The 18571-nt window shown below is 42.7% G+C and overlaps 1 protein-coding gene across 3 annotated transcripts in view; it reads right to left on the bottom strand.

Annotated features, from left to right (window-relative positions):
• The window catches only part of ptprz1b (protein tyrosine phosphatase receptor type Z1b), a 74083-nt gene that overhangs the window by 14918 nt on the left and 40594 nt on the right, over positions 1–18571 (bottom strand). For all 3 annotated transcript variants that reach the window (XM_085386817.1, XM_085386816.1, XM_085386815.1), the window contains exons 3-11: positions 7232–7411; positions 5501–5652; positions 5318–5413; positions 5103–5169; positions 3637–3794; positions 2484–2634; positions 1422–1606; positions 315–441; positions 83–135 (exon numbers count right to left, since the gene is read on the bottom strand). In XM_085386817.1, coding sequence (XP_085242943.1) covers positions 83–135; positions 315–441; positions 1422–1606; positions 2484–2634; positions 3637–3794; positions 5103–5169; positions 5318–5413; positions 5501–5652; positions 7232–7411 — 1169 coding nt within the window. The remainder of the gene's footprint in view (positions 1–82; positions 136–314; positions 442–1421; positions 1607–2483; positions 2635–3636; positions 3795–5102; positions 5170–5317; positions 5414–5500; positions 5653–7231; positions 7412–18571) is intronic.

Genomic DNA, 18571 nt, shown 5'->3' on the forward strand with positions numbered 1-18571 from the left:
AGTCAGCACTGCAAAATAATTGCACAAAATTCAGCTCAATTATGTGGTCAAGTGAAAACACAGATAGCTCAGACAAGCTTACCTCCCTGTTTCCTTCCAAATCCTTTGTGACAGCTTCAGGGTCAGAATCGCTTTCTAAAACAAGAAGGAAGGAAGGAAGGAAGGAAGGAAGAAAGGAAGGAAGGAAGGAAGGAAGGAAGGAGGAAAGAAAGAAAGAAAGAAAGAAAGAAAGAAAGAAAGAAAGAAAGAAAGAAAGAAAGAGTTAGCATGTAAAAATGTGCTCTCACCAGGAGCATGCTTGTGTGTCTTTGTACCTGGGTCTTCCAATGGCATGTCCACGATTATCTGGTCGCTCCATCGTCCTCTGAGTCCATTGGTGCAAACAGCCACCACCTGGACCACATAGCTGCTGTTGGCCAGCAGGTTGGAGATGATGGCACCCTGCAAATTTACATGTTAGACTTATGTTAGATCCTTTCAAATGGACCCTCATTACCAGGCCTCTGGAGAACTTCAAGACATGTTGGCTGTGTCCAAATTCAGGGGTAGCATGCTTCGAAGGACCCTACCCTACGTGGAGTGGATAGGTTGGGTCCTTCGAAGCATGCTACCCCTGAATTTGGACACAGCCTTTGAGGAGGTAATTTAGCCATTTAAATCAGCTGTATTGGATCAAGGACACATCTAATACCTGACACCGGCCCTTGAGGCCTGGAGTTCCCCCACCCCTGCTCTAAGTGAATTCAATGCGAATCCTCTTGAGTCGAACCGAATGTCTTTTTACAATGAATCTGCAGTCACAATGACACTTTTAGTATCTTAAAGATATACTTAACCCTCTTAACAGTTACTAAGTATCTATTTGCATTTATCTGCCTGTTCACTTGCTTCTTTCTACACACAGTCACTCATCTTTTTTCATGTACTCTCTCTCAGAATTACCCACATGGATGACACATGACTCCTGGATGTCTTTAAGTATAAGGAAGTTAAATTCACCACCACTATCACACTAAAACAAATATGAAACTACAAGTCGACAATAAAAAAAATAATAAAATAAAGACTGGAAATGAAAATCTCCGAAATCTGAAAATCTTGTACTCTGAAATACAAATACATGGATATTGTTAGTCACAATAAGGGATGTTCAGTGACTCACTGACAGGCAAAAACTGACTGTCACCACCAACAGCAGCAGCTGAACTATGTGAGAGATACATGGAGAGGAAGAGCAGATGGTAGGAATGCTTGATTTTCACCAAAAGTACAGGAAATTACTGTAATTTCTATCGGTTACCTATTTATCAGTTTAATATTGCTGTGTGGACAGTAGATAATAGTACAAAACAACATGAAATTACACATCCAGGCGCTGTTTTTCAGCATTTTGTGGAGAGATATAAAAAGATCTTGCATACCACATCCTGGTCTCCGTCGGTCCTGTACTCCTGCTTGCGCTGGTCTTGGCCCTGCAGCTTCTGGTATGTGACAGTGTACCAGTCGATGGTTGTGTCATACACTGCACGGGGACGCTCCCAGGTCACCATGATGGTGGTGTCGTTCTGAGCATCAGCCTGAACATTCTGTGGCTCAGAGCTGCAAGCTGGAGGCAGTGCACAGAAAGACAGGTTACTAACATGAATAGCATGCAAGAAACTTTTTTAAAAAAAGAATGAGAAATAAAGAGATGATAGCAGCAACTGCAAGTAAACATCAAGTATGAGCACACATAAACGTTCCCCACATTGAGTTCTGAGTTTCTGAGGCAACTTGATATTAATCAGCTGCTGAAACTGGGAGGCTGAGTGTATGCGTGTGTGCATGGGTGGATGAATTTGTTACAGGGACAAAAAAAAGCCTTTCTGAATTTCTGAAAACGTTATTTCAATTTCAAAAAGAGCTGCAAAATAAATTGCCTGCACTGAGAGAAGCAGGGCCACTGAATTACAAAGTCGAGCTGCTTGGCAACCCAAAAGACCCACTTTATTTCAAGGTCCCCTTTATGAAAATGGAGAGTGCGGTGAATTGTATCTTTTGATGATCATAATCAGGCTAGCCTTGAAGGACCACATTACAACCATAGTGGATGCAGAAGATGGGCAATATTTTTAGTGGAGTGAAAAAACATAAGATTAATAATGCAATACTTATACTGATCCCTGAGCGGTGATCCAATTTTCTCCTCCACGCACGCAAAATTTGGTATAAATTAGATTGGTGAAAAGCTTCAGAGACTCTGAGTCAAACTCTTTAAAACCTAATAAGGATGTTTTTTTTCACAATTTAAAATTATAGCATGCTGTATTGGGATGGGGGTGAATAGCATTGTATCTCAATGTCTTACTTTTGGAGACGCTGGTAAATGCGACTATTAGTGTGCACAGTAAATAATCATAAAAAAAACTTGTAAAAAGGTCAGTAAAAACACATATGATGGATAAATGGATGGCAAACTTTTCCTTTAGACTGTGATGACATACTGGGTGTGAGCACCTCCTCGACTCCAGTGTAAGAGGCAAACACCTGACCCATAAACTGCTGCTGCTGCTCTCTGAAGTTGTTCTGCAGGTAATCCGTCAGCATCACATAACCAGCCTGCTCCATAGTCATCACTTCACAAAACACCTCAAGCTGGTGGCAGACAGAAAACACACAGAGGTAAACAAAGAGAAAATGTTGCACATCTTCCTGCTAATCTCTATCAGGCTGCTGAAATAAACCAAAAGTGATGCTTCTGAGTGTTTCTCTGTGTGTGTTAAAGTGGCTTGTGTTGGTGCCAGGCTGAGGCAGAGAGGCAGCGCTGCTCTATTTTTGGTTAGCATGAATATGCCTGTGTCATGCCTTGCCACACTGTTTCAATCATGCATGCACTCACAAAACACACACAAATATTCATGTACAATACACACGCAACCATTCGCAAGGCCTCATTCCCTCTCCATTACTCTGCTGCAAAAGTGATGATTATTACACGGATCAATTCGTCAAGTCAGGGGTCCTTAAGCGTCGTCAGTCCAGAATCAAAATGTAGTAATGCTGCTGCGTCAGCCCGTGATGCCATGTTTACCGGATTACCCTGCTACAAAACCCTGCTCTGTGCAGTTTGACTTAATGTGTCACACTGCATCGCTTCAATGCAGCATTTTGTTTTATTTTGTGCAGAGATGTCAAAGACAATTGACCTGATGCCAACCTCACACAACAACCAGACACAACTGCAGGCAGTTCTGCTGTTTTGTTCATGCACATCATGTGCTGTGCATAGGGCACCAAGTGCTGGAGGGGACGCCAATACAAGATAATGAGATATATATATAAATGACAGGCTGACACAGACCTGTCTCTGTATGCGAATCTCAAACCTGATCAGGTGATAAAATAAATAACAGTAGCTGAATTTCTTGCTTGTAGCTGTTTGTAGGAGTCTTTACTTCTGACTTAATTAAATACCAAAGGTCCCGAAATTTAAACACGTAGAAGCATCAGCATTTTCATGATTATATAAATAATGCTGTAATGTATATTTGAATGGTTTTATTCTATGTAGTATTTTTTTTTTCTTTTGAATAAATAATTCAGTGTTACATTTGGCCAGTTTTGGGGGTAAGCGTGTGTGTGATTCAGTGTACTTACCTGTGTTTCCGATATGGGCACAACATGCTTAAAGACAATCCATTCCACCATTTCAGTGCATGGGGGGGAAGTCAGTGAGCCGTTGTAGATGTAGTATTTGTCTGTGTTATTTGGCAGCAAGGACCTCAAGGTGAATGCCTCCACTGACCCACTCTTACCTTGCAAAAAACAACAAATAGCAAATCTTTTCTACAAGCTGCAAGAACATCTTTAACATTTTAAAAATATCCCTAAATGTTGTTCTCTGGTCATTTATAGCACTCCTTCATAATTTTTCTCAGATTCATTCTGGTTGTCGTGCACTGTTTACCTCAGCTGTATGTATGACTGCAGTCATTCTGAGGCTGTGAAGGTTTGCAAAAGAAGTCCCATACGAGTCGATGAGTCAATGAAGCTCACTTCTGTTTAATAACAGCTGCACTAAGGTGAGTTGTTGATATTCTGAACTTTTCTGTTGGTAAGCACTGTTGTTTTTGCTGCTGTTAGCTGCTGTTAGCCTCGGTCAGTTGCTGTTATCAGTGAAACTTTCTTTAAAGCGGATCCAACATTGTTAGATTTGGACACTTAACAAATAAACTCTTATACAGTTTGAGAATGTAATTTACCTGGGGTTAATGTTTATCAGAGGGGAAGTGTGATTTTTATTATGCTCGAGCCTAATGCATAACTTTAGCTAATAACTAGTTGTTGTTACTGCTTATCTGGCTTGTTTTGAGTTGGTCTGGAGACGGAATGGAGTCTAAGCAGTCTCATAATTAATAGCAATAATACTGGGAGTAAATGAGCATTTCTATGCATGTTTTCATGTATTAGAGCCCTGACTTCAGCCTAGGAGGTGATGCTTCTGGTGAGGAGAAAGAAGATTGAGGTAGAAATTAAGAAATAAGAGGGGAAAAACAGCAGTGGTGGAGTAGGCAGATAAAGAAAGACATGATGAGAAAAAGATGATGAAAATATTGTAGGGTCTACCTTACAATATAAAGCGCCTTGAGGCGACTGTTGTTGTAATTTGGCGCTGTATAAATAAAATTTAATTGATTTGAAAATATGTTAAATGGTCACAAGAGTTTTGTGATCTTTAAATTTAATTTATAAGACATACTACATATGTGGACAGTCTCTAGTCACACATATAAAACATGATAAGGCAGAACAGTGATGTCTAGCAGCGCTGCTTCCTATGTACTTTTAATGGATTAATTCTTTTTGAGAACACAAAACTTGCTGTAAGAAGTAATTTCACACTATTTGATGTATATTGAGTACAACATTCTATCTGAGCTCAAAAGAAAATATTTACTGTACCTTTAAGTGAAAAATTGAAATTAGGCCTGCTTTCCCTGATTACGTGTTTTGGGTTATATTTGCTAAAACATACGCTTTTGTTTATCTCTCGATTTGATAGCTTGATATTTAATGTTCATTGTTCACAAGCTGCAATGCACTGTCCTGTAGCTTCAACCTACCAAACCTGCTGACAGTGTTAATGGCTTCCACAACAGGAATTAAGTTCTCATTATCATCCAAGCTAATCTGCAGACAAAAGCACAAGCTATTATTGAGGATCACATAGACAAACAATGACAATATTACATTTACAGTATCTGAGGAGAAACCGATTGGACCCTAATAATGACACTTTAGTTATCAGGTGATCAGGTCAGTTATCAGATCAGCCTACCTCAAATAGCACAGCTAAGGCAGCCACCCTTCCTTCTTTCTCTATAGCTTCATCCAGACTTTGGAACTCCTCTGAATTGTAACAATAGATCTGCATCTGATCCATAAGAGACACAAAAGTTATCACGGTGTAAGGTTATTGGTTAAAAAAGCCAAACTGATGCTGTGCACCACTGTCCTTTACCTCCAGAGGGTATTTCATTCCATTCAGACTGTGTTCAGACCCATCTGATGTTGCATTGCAGCGACCCCAGTGGAAGGTGATTCTGCCAACACGAAACCTGGACCTCAGCCCTCCGCCACTCACAAAGAACTCCCCATCCACATCGATTGCCACTAAAATGCACAATAGAACACAAGTTTAAAAGAGTTTCACAGAAGCCAAAAAGGCCGATCATCAATCTTGTTTAGGCAGGACTCATTACTTATATGTATTCAGTCTCTCCTAACTTCAAAGTATGTCTTTAATGTTTGACAGCCTAAGCAACAGATTAGACAGTAGTAACTTTTAATTCTGAAACATACTTCTCACCTCATAAAAATTAAAAACTTCATGTGATCAAATTTGGCACAATCACCCCTTCAAAATTATCTTCTAAAAAAATTAATTAATTAAAGAAACACTTTTTAATCCGAGTTTAGCATCAAGCCAGTTAAACCTCTAGCATATTGATCTGGTTAGTTAAGTGGGAGAGGGAATTGTTAATCAGTTTCAGCTGCGCTAGAGCAGCAACAATTTAAAAAAACAATAACAATTTTTTTGTCATAAGCACCACAAGGCTGGGCTCGAACCTACTTAGTTACAGTGTTAGCATTAGCATTACGGTCTCAGAGAAGAATCAATATGCCAGTGTTATACTGGTTTAGGTGCTCACACAGCATACTGCTACCAAGCAGAACAATCACAAGCACGGGCTTATGAGATCAAAATCTGATACATCTGAGGCTGATTGGTTAGGTTCCTGTCATGGCCCATCAGCTGAATACTGGTGATCACCAGATCAATTGGTATATCACTTTCTACTTTGCTGAAAAATATCTCACAACATAATAAAACATTTTAATGGGACTCTGTAGGCTATACATTTCTCTCATGAAAATCCTGCCAGCAATGGAATATCTGTTTAATATGCAATTTCCTCTCAGACAGAGCAAGAAAGGATTAATTTTGGAACCATTAACATATACAGAGCGCACACAGAAGCACACACTCCCACAGCCCAGGCAGTATTGGAAAGAGGGTGATGATAGCTCAGCCAGCTTTCATTTGTTTATCAGACCAGACATCACTCCACATGATGCCTCTCCTGCCTGTCTCTTCACATCGTCCTCATTTCATGCCTTCCCTCTCTATACGTTTTCCCTTTGCTCTTTTGTCGCCTCTTTTCTTTTGCTCAGTTTCATCTCTGCCTCTTGGCATCGATCTTTCTTTCTCCACACGGTCTCCCTCTGCTGCTGTCCCTCTAGTTGCATCGCTCTCAATTACTTAGTCTCTTTCTCTTCATCTTCCTTTGACTTGTTCTCCTTTAAATCCTAGCTGCGCTCTCCTTCATTAACCTCAGAACTGTGAATCATTTTTTTTGTGGTATTTAGAAAGTTAAGCTTATTTCCACAGCCAGAGATTAAGATGTTGTAATTTCGAGCTCCACGAGTATGTCAAAATCATTGCCGTAAATTGAACTGACCATATATTGTATCTCTACCTCATGTGCTCGCTACTTTAATACTTTAATAAGCTGGTGAAATAGTTCAGTAGAGATGAACTGGCTTGTCGTTGGACAGGACAGAATATTTTTTTAAAGAAAATTAAGAAACAGCACTGGTTAAGGTAAAAAGATAGATGCTGGAAATTATACGTATTAGGGTCAAACACAAACAAAAGCACACAAGGGACAGTAGAGGGCTATCAACATACCAGTCTTCCCGTTGTTGTGAATGGTGGTAGACTCTGCTGTCAAGCTGTTCCAGCCCTCTAGCTGTAGATTCTGGTACTGCAGCCTAACCTGGGTAAATGTCTCGTCGATGTCCACAGGAGACTGTCTGGGACTGTTACAGGATGGATACTTCTTACCCCACTTGCGCTGGTTTAGGGTACCTGTATACAGTATGGAGAAAGTGGATTAGTGCTCATAAAAGCTATTAAAGTACAACTGTTACCACCAGACAATATTCACACGAAAGGCAAGGATTACACCTGTACATTGTGGTGTCACAAAACTAAAAGGTAAAAATACTCAACAAGGTCTCATATATCATAAAGGTAAAAAGTAATACTAAAAAAAGACAAAAAACAAATCATCTGATATCACCAACACGTTCTTATCCCATAACGTAACATACGACGCCATGTGACAAATGTCGATATGTTACACTTTCGGCCATCCAACCTGTCTGTATGTTACGTGTTCGGAAACACGAGAACCATTTGGAATGAATCTACAGATGTATATTTATTTTCTCATCAATAATCGCTTTGGAAAACACTATCTAATACGATTAAGATTGTGGTTAAGGTTAGGGATAAGGTTATGGTTGGGTTAGGGCTGGAATAAACAGCTGGAACATGTGTTACCGCCAGAAGTGTCATTCTGTTGGATTCCATCCACAATCCGGTGCTCCTCATAGGGATGCGACAGGTTACCTTTCACGTTTCTATGGGATGCCTCGAGACGTGACAAATCGTTGGTAATGTTATGCGTTGAGAATGAGAACGGTCTCATACCACTGTTAAAGGTATTATTTTTCATTTTTGGCTGATCATTACAATTTAAATGAGTGCTAGAATAACAACTGTACAAAAACAGTAGTTAATAACAGTTGTTACTAAATGTAACTCCTGTTCTGTGAGTAGGCACAAGGCCACTTACAAGTTTAATCACTGAATGTGTGGACCCAGAAGAAAGAAACCACTTCTGCTTTGTGCTAAAAAGAAATCTTCCCTTTAATGTACAGTTCAGTATATTGCACAGTAATGTAATGTGTACAGTACAGTTTAGTGGTCCATTCAATTAGAATGTATTGTGTCAGTTTCAATTTTTAGTCAGTTCAGAGCAGACGGTCAAACTCAACAGTAACCAATTGGCATCAGTCAAACTTTATGCTAGCATTTTAATTACTCTATATTTTAATATTGATGTGCTGTGGTTGAAGAGATGTCTTTTTTTAAACAAGACTGTATTTTTCACATATAAAGATTAAAAATAAAAACTAAACAAAAACACATTTGTAGTGAAAAATGCAACATGAATAATCCCAATGAGGTAAACCAAAAGCAGCATTCCTCTTTTTTGAGGGAAGGAGTTTTATGCTAATTTTCACCAGCTCAAATGTCTTTGTGCTGTGAATTATTATTTATGAGACCCTGTCAGAATGTACGTATATGATGATTTTCTGAATTTATCTACTGCATGACACATACTCCGCATTTAAATCCACCTGTATAATGACTGTTTTCTGCTTTGGCTACATTTGCTTCATATTCAACATTTATTTAATTTTGTTCATGTCTGAACTGCACCTTTGTATTTATTAACAAGATATATGTGCAAGTGGTTAAAACATTACTTGTTATGTGCAACTTATATATTACTAGTCATGCATTCAGGCACACACAAGTACATGTTTCTGCATAAATAAATGTTTTAATTTATTGTGCATCCAAATCCATGACATTTACTCAGTTCCTCCAGGCATATCTAGGGAAACGCTCGTTAAATGCATTTATTATGCTGACTAAACTTACTGAGCTTTCTGCAACGCTGATAAATACCATAAAAGATAGTACTGTAAATATCATATTTTACATAGGTTTTACAATAACAACTGGGACTTTACTTCATTCTTTTCAATCTGATCCATTTAAAAAAAAAAAAGATGAATGCATCAAATATGCATCTTTACCAATAACAATTGAGCAAAGACCTATTGTGAGAATTAACATTTCTGCATAATGAAATTGCATAACTAGACGCTTCTTTTCTAAAATATAATCATTAGCATGTGTATACTTAGTATAGTATAGTATACAGTAAAGACAATAAGTCTAACGAGGTCAGAGCAGATGGTTTAACTGTAACTTGTCACACATGACCAAACAGCTATTGGCTTTACATTCCTGCTTGCGTGTGTGAGCATGTGTGTGACGGAGAGAGCGTTGATCGAAATCGATCGCTGTGATCCTTGTTTCGCTGTGCCCTCTTTCAACAGCTGAATACGGAGGGTGAAGGCAGGTGCTTTTTTTCTATCCAAAGATGCCACATGTACGATAAGCAGTTGTGTTACTTTTTCCTCTAATGCTGTCGCCCGGGGACACAGCTGAAGCGACATTCACTCTGCTGTTTTCCAGTATAATACAAAATTGAATTTTTCAAACCACTGAAGGGGATTCAGTCACCAATCAACAACCCATTTTTTACAAGCTGAGATTTGTGACCCAATTTGTTTGTGCACTGACCACTCAGAAACCCAACACACAACAGCATCTATCTCTGCATCAAGTATAGATTGACATATGACCTTCAGTATCCGAGTATAATGCTACACCAAGAGACTGTGGAGACTGAAAACCTCAGAGCTACCTCCAGCTCCACTGAGGAATTATCGCATTCTCCAGCCATTCTACCAGTGTATTAAAATCAGCTAAAGGGAGCGCACTTAGTGGCTGCCAGTGGTGTCACCTTATAACCTGGTTCACAGTCTTGGTGTGTGTGCTAATGGGTGTATGACAATCAAATTGTAAAGTGCTTGAATAACAAGCACAATATAAATGTATAGCTGTTTGCCAAGTTTAAACAAGCAGTAAATGGGATGATTTTTCAGTGTTTGCTGGTGAAGCTAAGATAAAACAGTGGTATCATTCTTTCCAAAAGAAATATTGGACTGTCCCTTAAAGACTCTTTAAAGTGCAACTGTGATTTAAGCATATTTTAAGCCTTTACATTGGCTAAGATTTGAACACACAGTATCTGTCACCAAAACCTCAAATCCTACTTTACTTCACTGACTGCAGGCAATCAAAGTGGAGTGCTCTAGTTAAAAGGTCAAAGCAGAGTGGCACAAGTCCTTATATTCAATTTAAATTGAAGCTCTAATAAGTTTCCTGTGCTCAGTAATACAGTGTTTTTATTATTTCTTACCGAGGTGTTGTAGAGCAAAAATATTTGACCTAAGTATTTATTCACTGATGGATTTTTTAAACAGGAATAAATATGACTAAACACGACTGAAAGCCAACAGTTTGTTTGACATGGACAGATCCTTGATCTTATATATAAAAAAAAAAACTTTAGTTACCCATATTTTAAACCTCTGGGGCCTCATTCATATCGCCGGCATACACACATAACCAGGTCTGAAATATGTATAAAACAGTAGTGTTCTGTCAGGGTCTTTCTCCTTTCATCTCAGTATTGTGTCAGAAGTCTTCTCACACATCTATTTCCATCACAGGTGATGGATGGGAGACTAGCATAGTAGACAAGCTTACATTGCTTTCACTGCACTTGAGTTGAATGGAGTTTCTCCTGTTGACCATCACAGCCAACATGTGTAACATATGTAACTTGTTTACCATGTTAGTAAAGAAAGCTTCAATGAAGGAGAAGGTAACTCCTCCTGTGTCAAACAGATTCCACAAACGCTTTCAGATTAGCATCAAGTTTAACCAGCTGTTTTTCTAATACAAATCCTACTGTAGATATTGAAAGTCAAAGGCTCAAGCCTTTAATTCACCTGTTTTTAAATAAATATATTTAATATACTTCGGTAAATCAAAATGTAGGCCTGTGTTTCTGAGCTGATTGTAAGCAGAATGTAAAGTGTTTAAAATGAGCTCACAATAATGCTAATCCATGTAACGCTGAGGAGGAATATTTATTTTTGCTGCTTTGTCTGGAATTTGCCAATAATACAGTTTTATTTGTAGTGAAGTGTTTTACATCCAACCATTTTATTGCTTCTTCTACTAAAGCAATGTTTCCATCACCTCACACTATTTTCAGCTAATAGTAAATGGCAACACACACACACACACACACACACACACACACACACACACACACACACACACACACACACACACACACACACACACACACACAGTAGTGAACATGCTCCAGGTACAAAACATGTCCCAAATTCTAGCATCTTTAAAAACCAACCTGATGGATGCACAGCTGGTTGAAAACTCATGACCCATGACAAAACACAAAAATTATAATACTGTATAACTGTTGTTTTGCATTGTGTGGTACATTTTCCTTTTTAGTTTGTCGTTGTTACAACAGGTTTTAAGCTGCTAAAACTGATTCATTTGCTTCGAAATAAGCAATTTGTAATTAATTATTAGAATTGTCATTTAGTCATCTCTGAACTAAAGCACCACAAAAGACAGATAGAAAGGAAAGAAATCATAAATAAAAGTTATTTTTCAGCCAAAAGAGCAGTCAGCTGTTAAAGTGGTCAAGACAGAAACCATTTACACCTGATGCTGCTGCTCCTTTTTATCCCCAGTCATTTGAGCTCACCTCTCACTCAGGGGAGGAGAGAAAACACAGGAGAGGAGGAGAGTGGATAGATGGCAGAAAGAAGAAAAGGAGATACAGCAGCAGAGGGCAAGGAAGCTAAAGTAAGAACAGAAAGAGGAGCAGAGAGAGGATGATATGCAAGACAAGTGGGAGGAACAGAGAAGCACAGAATGAGACAAAATGAGGACAGCAGTGTGCACATAGACGTATGGCATGTTTGTGTAGTGTGTGTGTGTCTGTCTCCCCTCGCCCACGCTTACACCAATTAAGCTCCCATGGACAGCATAAACACACAGAGAGCTGATTTCACTGTCTGTCAAAGGTTCTGCACTGCCGAGTGAGCGAAGTGTTCGGAAAACATGCGGGATTATTACTCTGAATAATGTAGGGCTTGACTTTTTTAGTGAGTGTCTGCTCCTGTTTGCATCACTGGCGGCAAAGATAACTGGATATGTATCAAATATTAAATACCGAAAAACGGCCTCTGGTTTAGTTTAACTCGCACTGCCTATTTCGAATCTGCATTATCGTCTGGCTGACATAGATAAAACACCAGTTAAACAGCTTAACCTCATTTCATGCACTGAGAGCCCACTATTTCTCAAAGGCCCTGGATGTAACATTTTATGTACTTAAACACGTTCTTATTGCTTTCATTACCCGCTGGGTTGTTTATCTTTTTTGGCAGGGTTTTTTTTAATCATTCTCTCTAGAAAATGACAGAGATGAATGAGCAATTTTAACAAAAGCTGTAAAGCTGTGAAATCGATCTATTGTACTGTCAGTTTACTGTTTATTACCTCATATCAAACATGCCCAAAGTTTCTAACAATGAGGTCAGCATATGTGTTTTTTCTCTATGACCCCCATCCACCCTGCTGTTAAAATCTTCTGTTTGTAAGAGGCAACCAATGAGAAGAAAGTCGGATTAGATTAGTATGGGGGCAGGGAGTAGATAAAATGACTAAACCGAGGCCAAATAAAGATTATTTTGGACTGAGACTAATGTAAAACTATAACATGAAGCTGGAAATCAGCATAATTTTGGCAATGAAACTTCCCTCCTTGATTAACTTACATTAATATTACTACGTTGTAGTCATCTGAGTTTTCCGTAACCCTCCCAATTCAATGCAAAATCCTAGCTACGTTAGCCACTGTAGGAAAAACAACTATGGTTGTTGTTTGTCTGTAGTGAGTGTAGGAAGTCTGTTGCTGTTTAGATGCTAGAGAAGATTAAAACTTGAAAGTAACCCAATGTGTTAAGTGATGTTCACTTATGTCAGATGACAACAATACTGAGGTCCGATGTTGAGGATGTCCTGAACTGTTTTTAACCTCCTAAGGCCCGAACTCTTCCACAGCATGCATTTTTAATTTCTCTTTGATATTTGAGCTAAGACCCTTATGAAAAGGACACCGAGGGAACAGTTTACCCTGCCCGGGACAGGGTTACCGGGGCCCCGCCCTGGAGCCAGGCCCGGGGAGGGTGCCCGAGGGCGAGCGTCTGGTGGCCGGGCCTTAGTCCAGCCCGAAGAGGAGACATGGGCCCATCCTCCCGCAGGCCCACCACCCGCAGGGGGTGGGGTCGGGTGCATTGTGTGCCGGGTGGCGGCCAGGAGCGGAGGCCCTGGCGGACTGACCCCCGGCTGCCAAGACTGGCAATAGGGACATGGAATGTCACCTCTCTGGTGGGGAAGGAGCCTGAGTTAGTGCGTGAGGTTGAGAGGTACCGGCTAGATATAGTCGGGCTCACCTCTACACATGGCTTGGGCTCTGGAACCAGTCTCCTGGAGAGGGGCTGGACTCTGTCTCAGTCTGGAGTTGCCCCTGGTGAGAGGCGGCGGGCTGGGGTGGGTATCCTAATATCCCCTCGGCTTGCTGCCGGTACGTTGGGGTTTTTCCCGGTGGACGAGAGGGTTTGTTCCCTGCGCCTTAGGGTCGGGGAACGGGTCCTGACTGTCATCTGCGCTTATGCGCCGAGTGGCAGTTCAGAGTACCCAGCCTTCTTAGAGTCCCGGGGGGGGGGTGCTGGAGGGTGCTCCACCTGGAGACTCTGTTGTCCTGCTGGGAGACTTCAATGCTCACGTGGGTAACAACAGCGAGACCTGGAGGGGCGTGATTGGGAGGAACGGCCTCCCTGATCTGAACCCGAGCGGTGCTCTGTTATTGGACTTCTGTGCTAATCACAGTTTGGCCATAACGAACACCCTGTTCGAACATAAGAGTGTCCATAAGTGCACGTGGCACCAGGACGCTCTAGGCCGTAGGTCGATGATCGATTTTGTAATCGTATCAGCAGACCTGCGACCATATGTTCTGGACACTCGGGTAAAGAGAGGGGCTGAGCTGTCAACTGATCACCACCTGGTGGTGAGTTGGATCAGGTGGCGGGGGAGGACGCTGGACAGACCTGGTGCACCTAAACGCGTAGTGAGGGTGTGCTGGGAACGTCTAGCAGAGGCCCCAGTCCGCGAGATCTTCAACGCACACCTCCGGCAGAGCTTCAACAGCATTCCGAGGGAGACTGGGGACATTGAGTCCGAATGGACCATGTTCAGCGTCTCCATTGCCAAAGCTGCTGCATTGAGCTGCGGCCGCAAGGTGGTTGGTGCCTGCCATGGTGGTAATCCCGGAACCAAATGGTGGACACCAGAGGTGAAGGGAGCCACCAGGCTGAAGAAGGAGTCCTATCGGGCTTGGTTAGCCTGTGGGACTCCGGAGGCAGCCGACAGGTATCGACAGGCCAAGCGGAATGCGGCTCGGGCAGTGGCTGAAGCAAAAACTCGGGTGTGGGAGGAGTTCGGAGAGGCCATTTAAAAAGACTTTCAGACTGCCTCGAAGAGATTCTGGCAAACCGTCAGACGTCTCAGGAGGGGAAAGCGGTGCTCTACCTGCACTGTGTATAGTGCTGGCGGAGCGCTGCTGACGTCGACTGAGAAAATTGTCAGGCGGTGGAAGGAATACTTCGAGGACCTCCTTAATCCCACTGACACGTCTTCCGAGGAGGAAGCAGAGTCTGGGGATGAGGGGAATGACCCGCCAATTTCCGGGGGCGAGGTCACTAAGGCAGTTAAACAACTCCTTGGTGGCAGAGCCCCTGGTGTTGATGAGGTCCGCCCCGAGTTCCTGAAGGCTCTGGACGTTGTAGGGCTGTCCTGGTTGACACGCCTCTGCAATGTTGCGTGGAGATCAGGGGCAGTACCTGTGGACTGGCAGACCGGGGTGGTGGTCCCCATCTTTAAGAAAGGGGACCGGAGGGTGTGTTCCAACTACAGGGGGCTCACACTCCTCAGCCTCCCTGGGAAAGTCTATGCCAGGGTGCTGGAAAGGAGAGTTCGTCCATTAGTCGAACCTCGGATACAGGAGGAACAATGCGGTTTTCGTCCTGGTCGCGGAACACTGGACCAGCTCTTTATCCTCTCCAGGATACTTGAGGGTGCATGGGAGTTTGCCCAACCAGTCTACATGTGTTTTGTGGACTTGGAGAAGGCATTCGACCGTGTCCCTCGGGGTGTCCTGTGGGAGGTGTTGCGGAAATATGGGGTGTCTGGCCCATTGCTACGGGCCATTCGATCCCTATACAACCGTTGCAAGAGCTTGGTTCGCATCGCCGGCAATAAGTTGGACTCGTTCCCGGTGGGTGATGGGCTCCGCCAGGGCTGCCCTTTGTCTCCGGTTCTGTTCATAATTTTTATGGACAGGATTTCTAGGCACAGCCAAGTAGCGGAGGGCTTTCGCTTTGGTGGCCTCAGAATCTCATCTCTGATTTTTGCAGATGATGTGGTTCTGTTGGCTTCATCGGGTGAGGGCCTCCAGCTCGCACTGGAACGGTTCGCAGCCGAGTGTGAAGCAGCGGGAATGAGGATCAGCACCTCCAAATCTGAGGCCATGGTTCTCAGCCGGAAAAGGGTGGAGTGCCCACTCCGGGTCGGGGATGAGTTCCTGCCCCAAGTGGAGGAGTTCAAGTATCTCGGGGTCTTGTTCGCGAGTGATGGGAGAAGGGAGCCGGAGATCGACAGACGGATTGGGGCTGCAGCTGCAGTAATGCGGACGCTGCACCGGTCCGTCGTGGTGAAGAGGGAGCTGAGTGTAAAAGCGAAGCTCTCAATTTACCGGTCGATCTACGTCCCTACCCTCACCTATGGCCACGAGCTGTGGGTAGTGACCGAAAGAACGAGATCGCGGATACAAGCGGCAGAAATGAGCTTCCTCCGAAGGGTGGCTGGCCTCTCCCTTAGAGATAGGGTGAGAAGTTCGGCCATCCGGGAGGGGCTCAGAGTAGAGCAGCTGCTGCTCCACATCGAAAGGAGCCAGCTGAGGTGGTTCGGGCATCTGACAAGGATGCCCCCTGGGCGCCTCCTGGGTGAGGTGTTCCAGGCATGTCCCACCGGGAGGAGGCCCCGGGGCAGACCCAGGACACGCTGGAGAGATTATATCTCTCGGCTGGCCTGGGAACGCCTTGGTATTCCCCCGGATAAGCTGGAGGAGGTGGCTGGGGAGAGGGAGGTCTGGGCCTCTTTGCTTAGGCTGCTGCCCCCGCGACCCGGCCCCGGACAAAGCGGATGAAGATGGATGGATGGATGGATATTTGAGCTGATTGGGACCTGATGAATGTAAAAACAAAGAATTACCAGATTTTGTTTTTATCTAATTTTTGTTTCTAAGAAAAATAAGAGCCACATATGAGGATATTCATTTAAAATTTTGATAGAACAGTAGCAGTATTATGTCCTCGTAAGTGGATATCAGGCCCTTGTAGAGCAAAATTGAGTATTTTGGTCTAAATAACCCAAAATGTGATGTCCACATATGTGGACGCCAGGTCGTAGGAGGTTAAGGTAAGAACTTCTGTTTTTGCTGCTGTTAGCTGTTGTTAGTCAAACTTTCTTTTTTTTTTTTTTTTTTTTTTTACAACTTTATTTATAGTTTTCCAACAAAACAGTCCAGAATTTCTTACAAAAGTTGCGAACCCTACCCCCCACCCCCATCCAGGTGGCATCCCCACAACCAGGAAGCACAATACACACAACACAAAAAAAAAAAAAAAAAAAAAAAAGGGGGGAGAAACACTCAAACCAATCTGTGACAGTCATTATAGCACCAACAGCCGGACCCCGGCACATGAGAGAAGAAACAAAGAAGAAAAAGGGATTAAAGAAATCCCAACAGTCAAAGTACGGGCATTGAGGAGACTATGGACAGCAGTCCGAGAAGAGAGCAAGAGCATAAATTACCAACAAGTAAAGAACAATAAATCAGGCAAAAGACAGACTCTTGACATGAGTTATGAACCGTGACCAGGTTTTGTCATATTTACTCTCCAAGCCGCGCACGGTATACCTAATTTTTTCCAGAGCTAATCCCAACATCACCTCTCTAATCCAATGGACGTAGGAAGGAGGGTTCGACGCCTTCCAGCTCAGCAGTATCAGACGGCGGGCATGCAACGAGGCAAAGGCTATTGCGTTTTTGTGGAGGGGAGAGAGTCTCAGCTCTTCCCGAGGTACACCGAAGATAGCTATCAAAGAGTCAGGCCGCAGTGTTTCACCCGATATAGCTGACAGTGATTGAAAAATTGATGTCCAGAAACCATACAGGGAGGGACATGACCAAAACATGTGCCCCAAAGAAACAGGAGAGTAATCACATCTAGGACAATTCGGTGCAACATCAGGGTACAGTTTAGACAGTCTGTCATTAGAATAGTGGAGCCTGTGGACGACCTTAAATTGAATCAGGCCATGTCTAATACAGAGAGAAGACGTATGTATACGCTGTATGGCTTTCTTCCAGATGTCTTCTGAGATGAGTTCTCCAACCTCCCCTTCCCACGCCGCCTTAGGTTTGTCCCATGTATGAGGGCAGCTTTCAAGAATCAATGCATAAATCTTCGATATTGCTCTTTTAGTGGGCTGACTCACATTAAGAACTAGATACAGTAGGTCCTTAGAGGGCAGAGACGGGTACCCTGGGAGAAATTTAGAAGCAAAACTCCGAGCCTGAAGGTATCTGAAGTAGTGAGACTTTGGTAAGTTATGGTCTTCACACAAATGTTTAAATGAGACAAAGCCATCCTCAGTGAAGAGATCTTGAAAGAAAACCAGACCGTTTCTGTGCCAGACTGCAAATGAATGATCTATTTGAGATGGTGTAAAAAGATGGTTGAACATTATCGGAGAAAAGCTACAAGTATTTGTCAAGTTAAAATGTTTCCTGAATTGACCCCAGATCTTAATTGAATTTTGAACCACCAAATTGGAGTTCAGCCCAGATGCTTTGACATTCAGTGGGAGAGGGGCAGTTAAGATCGAAATCGGAGAGATTGGGAGTGTAGCTCTCAGTTCCATATCAGCCCAGACTGGACCCTCCCCATCCGCAAACATGGTTATCCAATATGTCAGCTTGACAATGTTAGCAGCCCAATAATAGAATAAGAAATTAGGTAAGCCCAAACCACCATCAGCTTTAGCTCTCTCCAGGCTCGCTCTCCTTATGCGTGCAGGTTTTTTGTTCCATATGAACAAAGAGACAAAGCGATCCAGCTGGGCAAAATAGGATTTGGGGAGAAAGATGGGGATCATTTGGAATAGATAAAGAAACCTGGGCATTACAGTCATCTTCACCACATTTATCCGTCCTGCCAGCGAAAGTGGAAGTTTTGACCACCTACCCAGATCAGATTTAGTACTGTCCAGAATAGACCTGTAGTTATACTGGAAAATAGTCTT

The sequence above is a fragment of the Rhamphochromis longiceps genome, linkage group LG17 (assembly GCF_057381845.1).
Source record: "Rhamphochromis longiceps isolate RC_006_pf linkage group LG17, R_longiceps_female_GT1.1, whole genome shotgun sequence".
Classification (NCBI taxonomy): Eukaryota; Metazoa; Chordata; class Actinopteri; order Cichliformes; family Cichlidae; genus Rhamphochromis; species Rhamphochromis longiceps.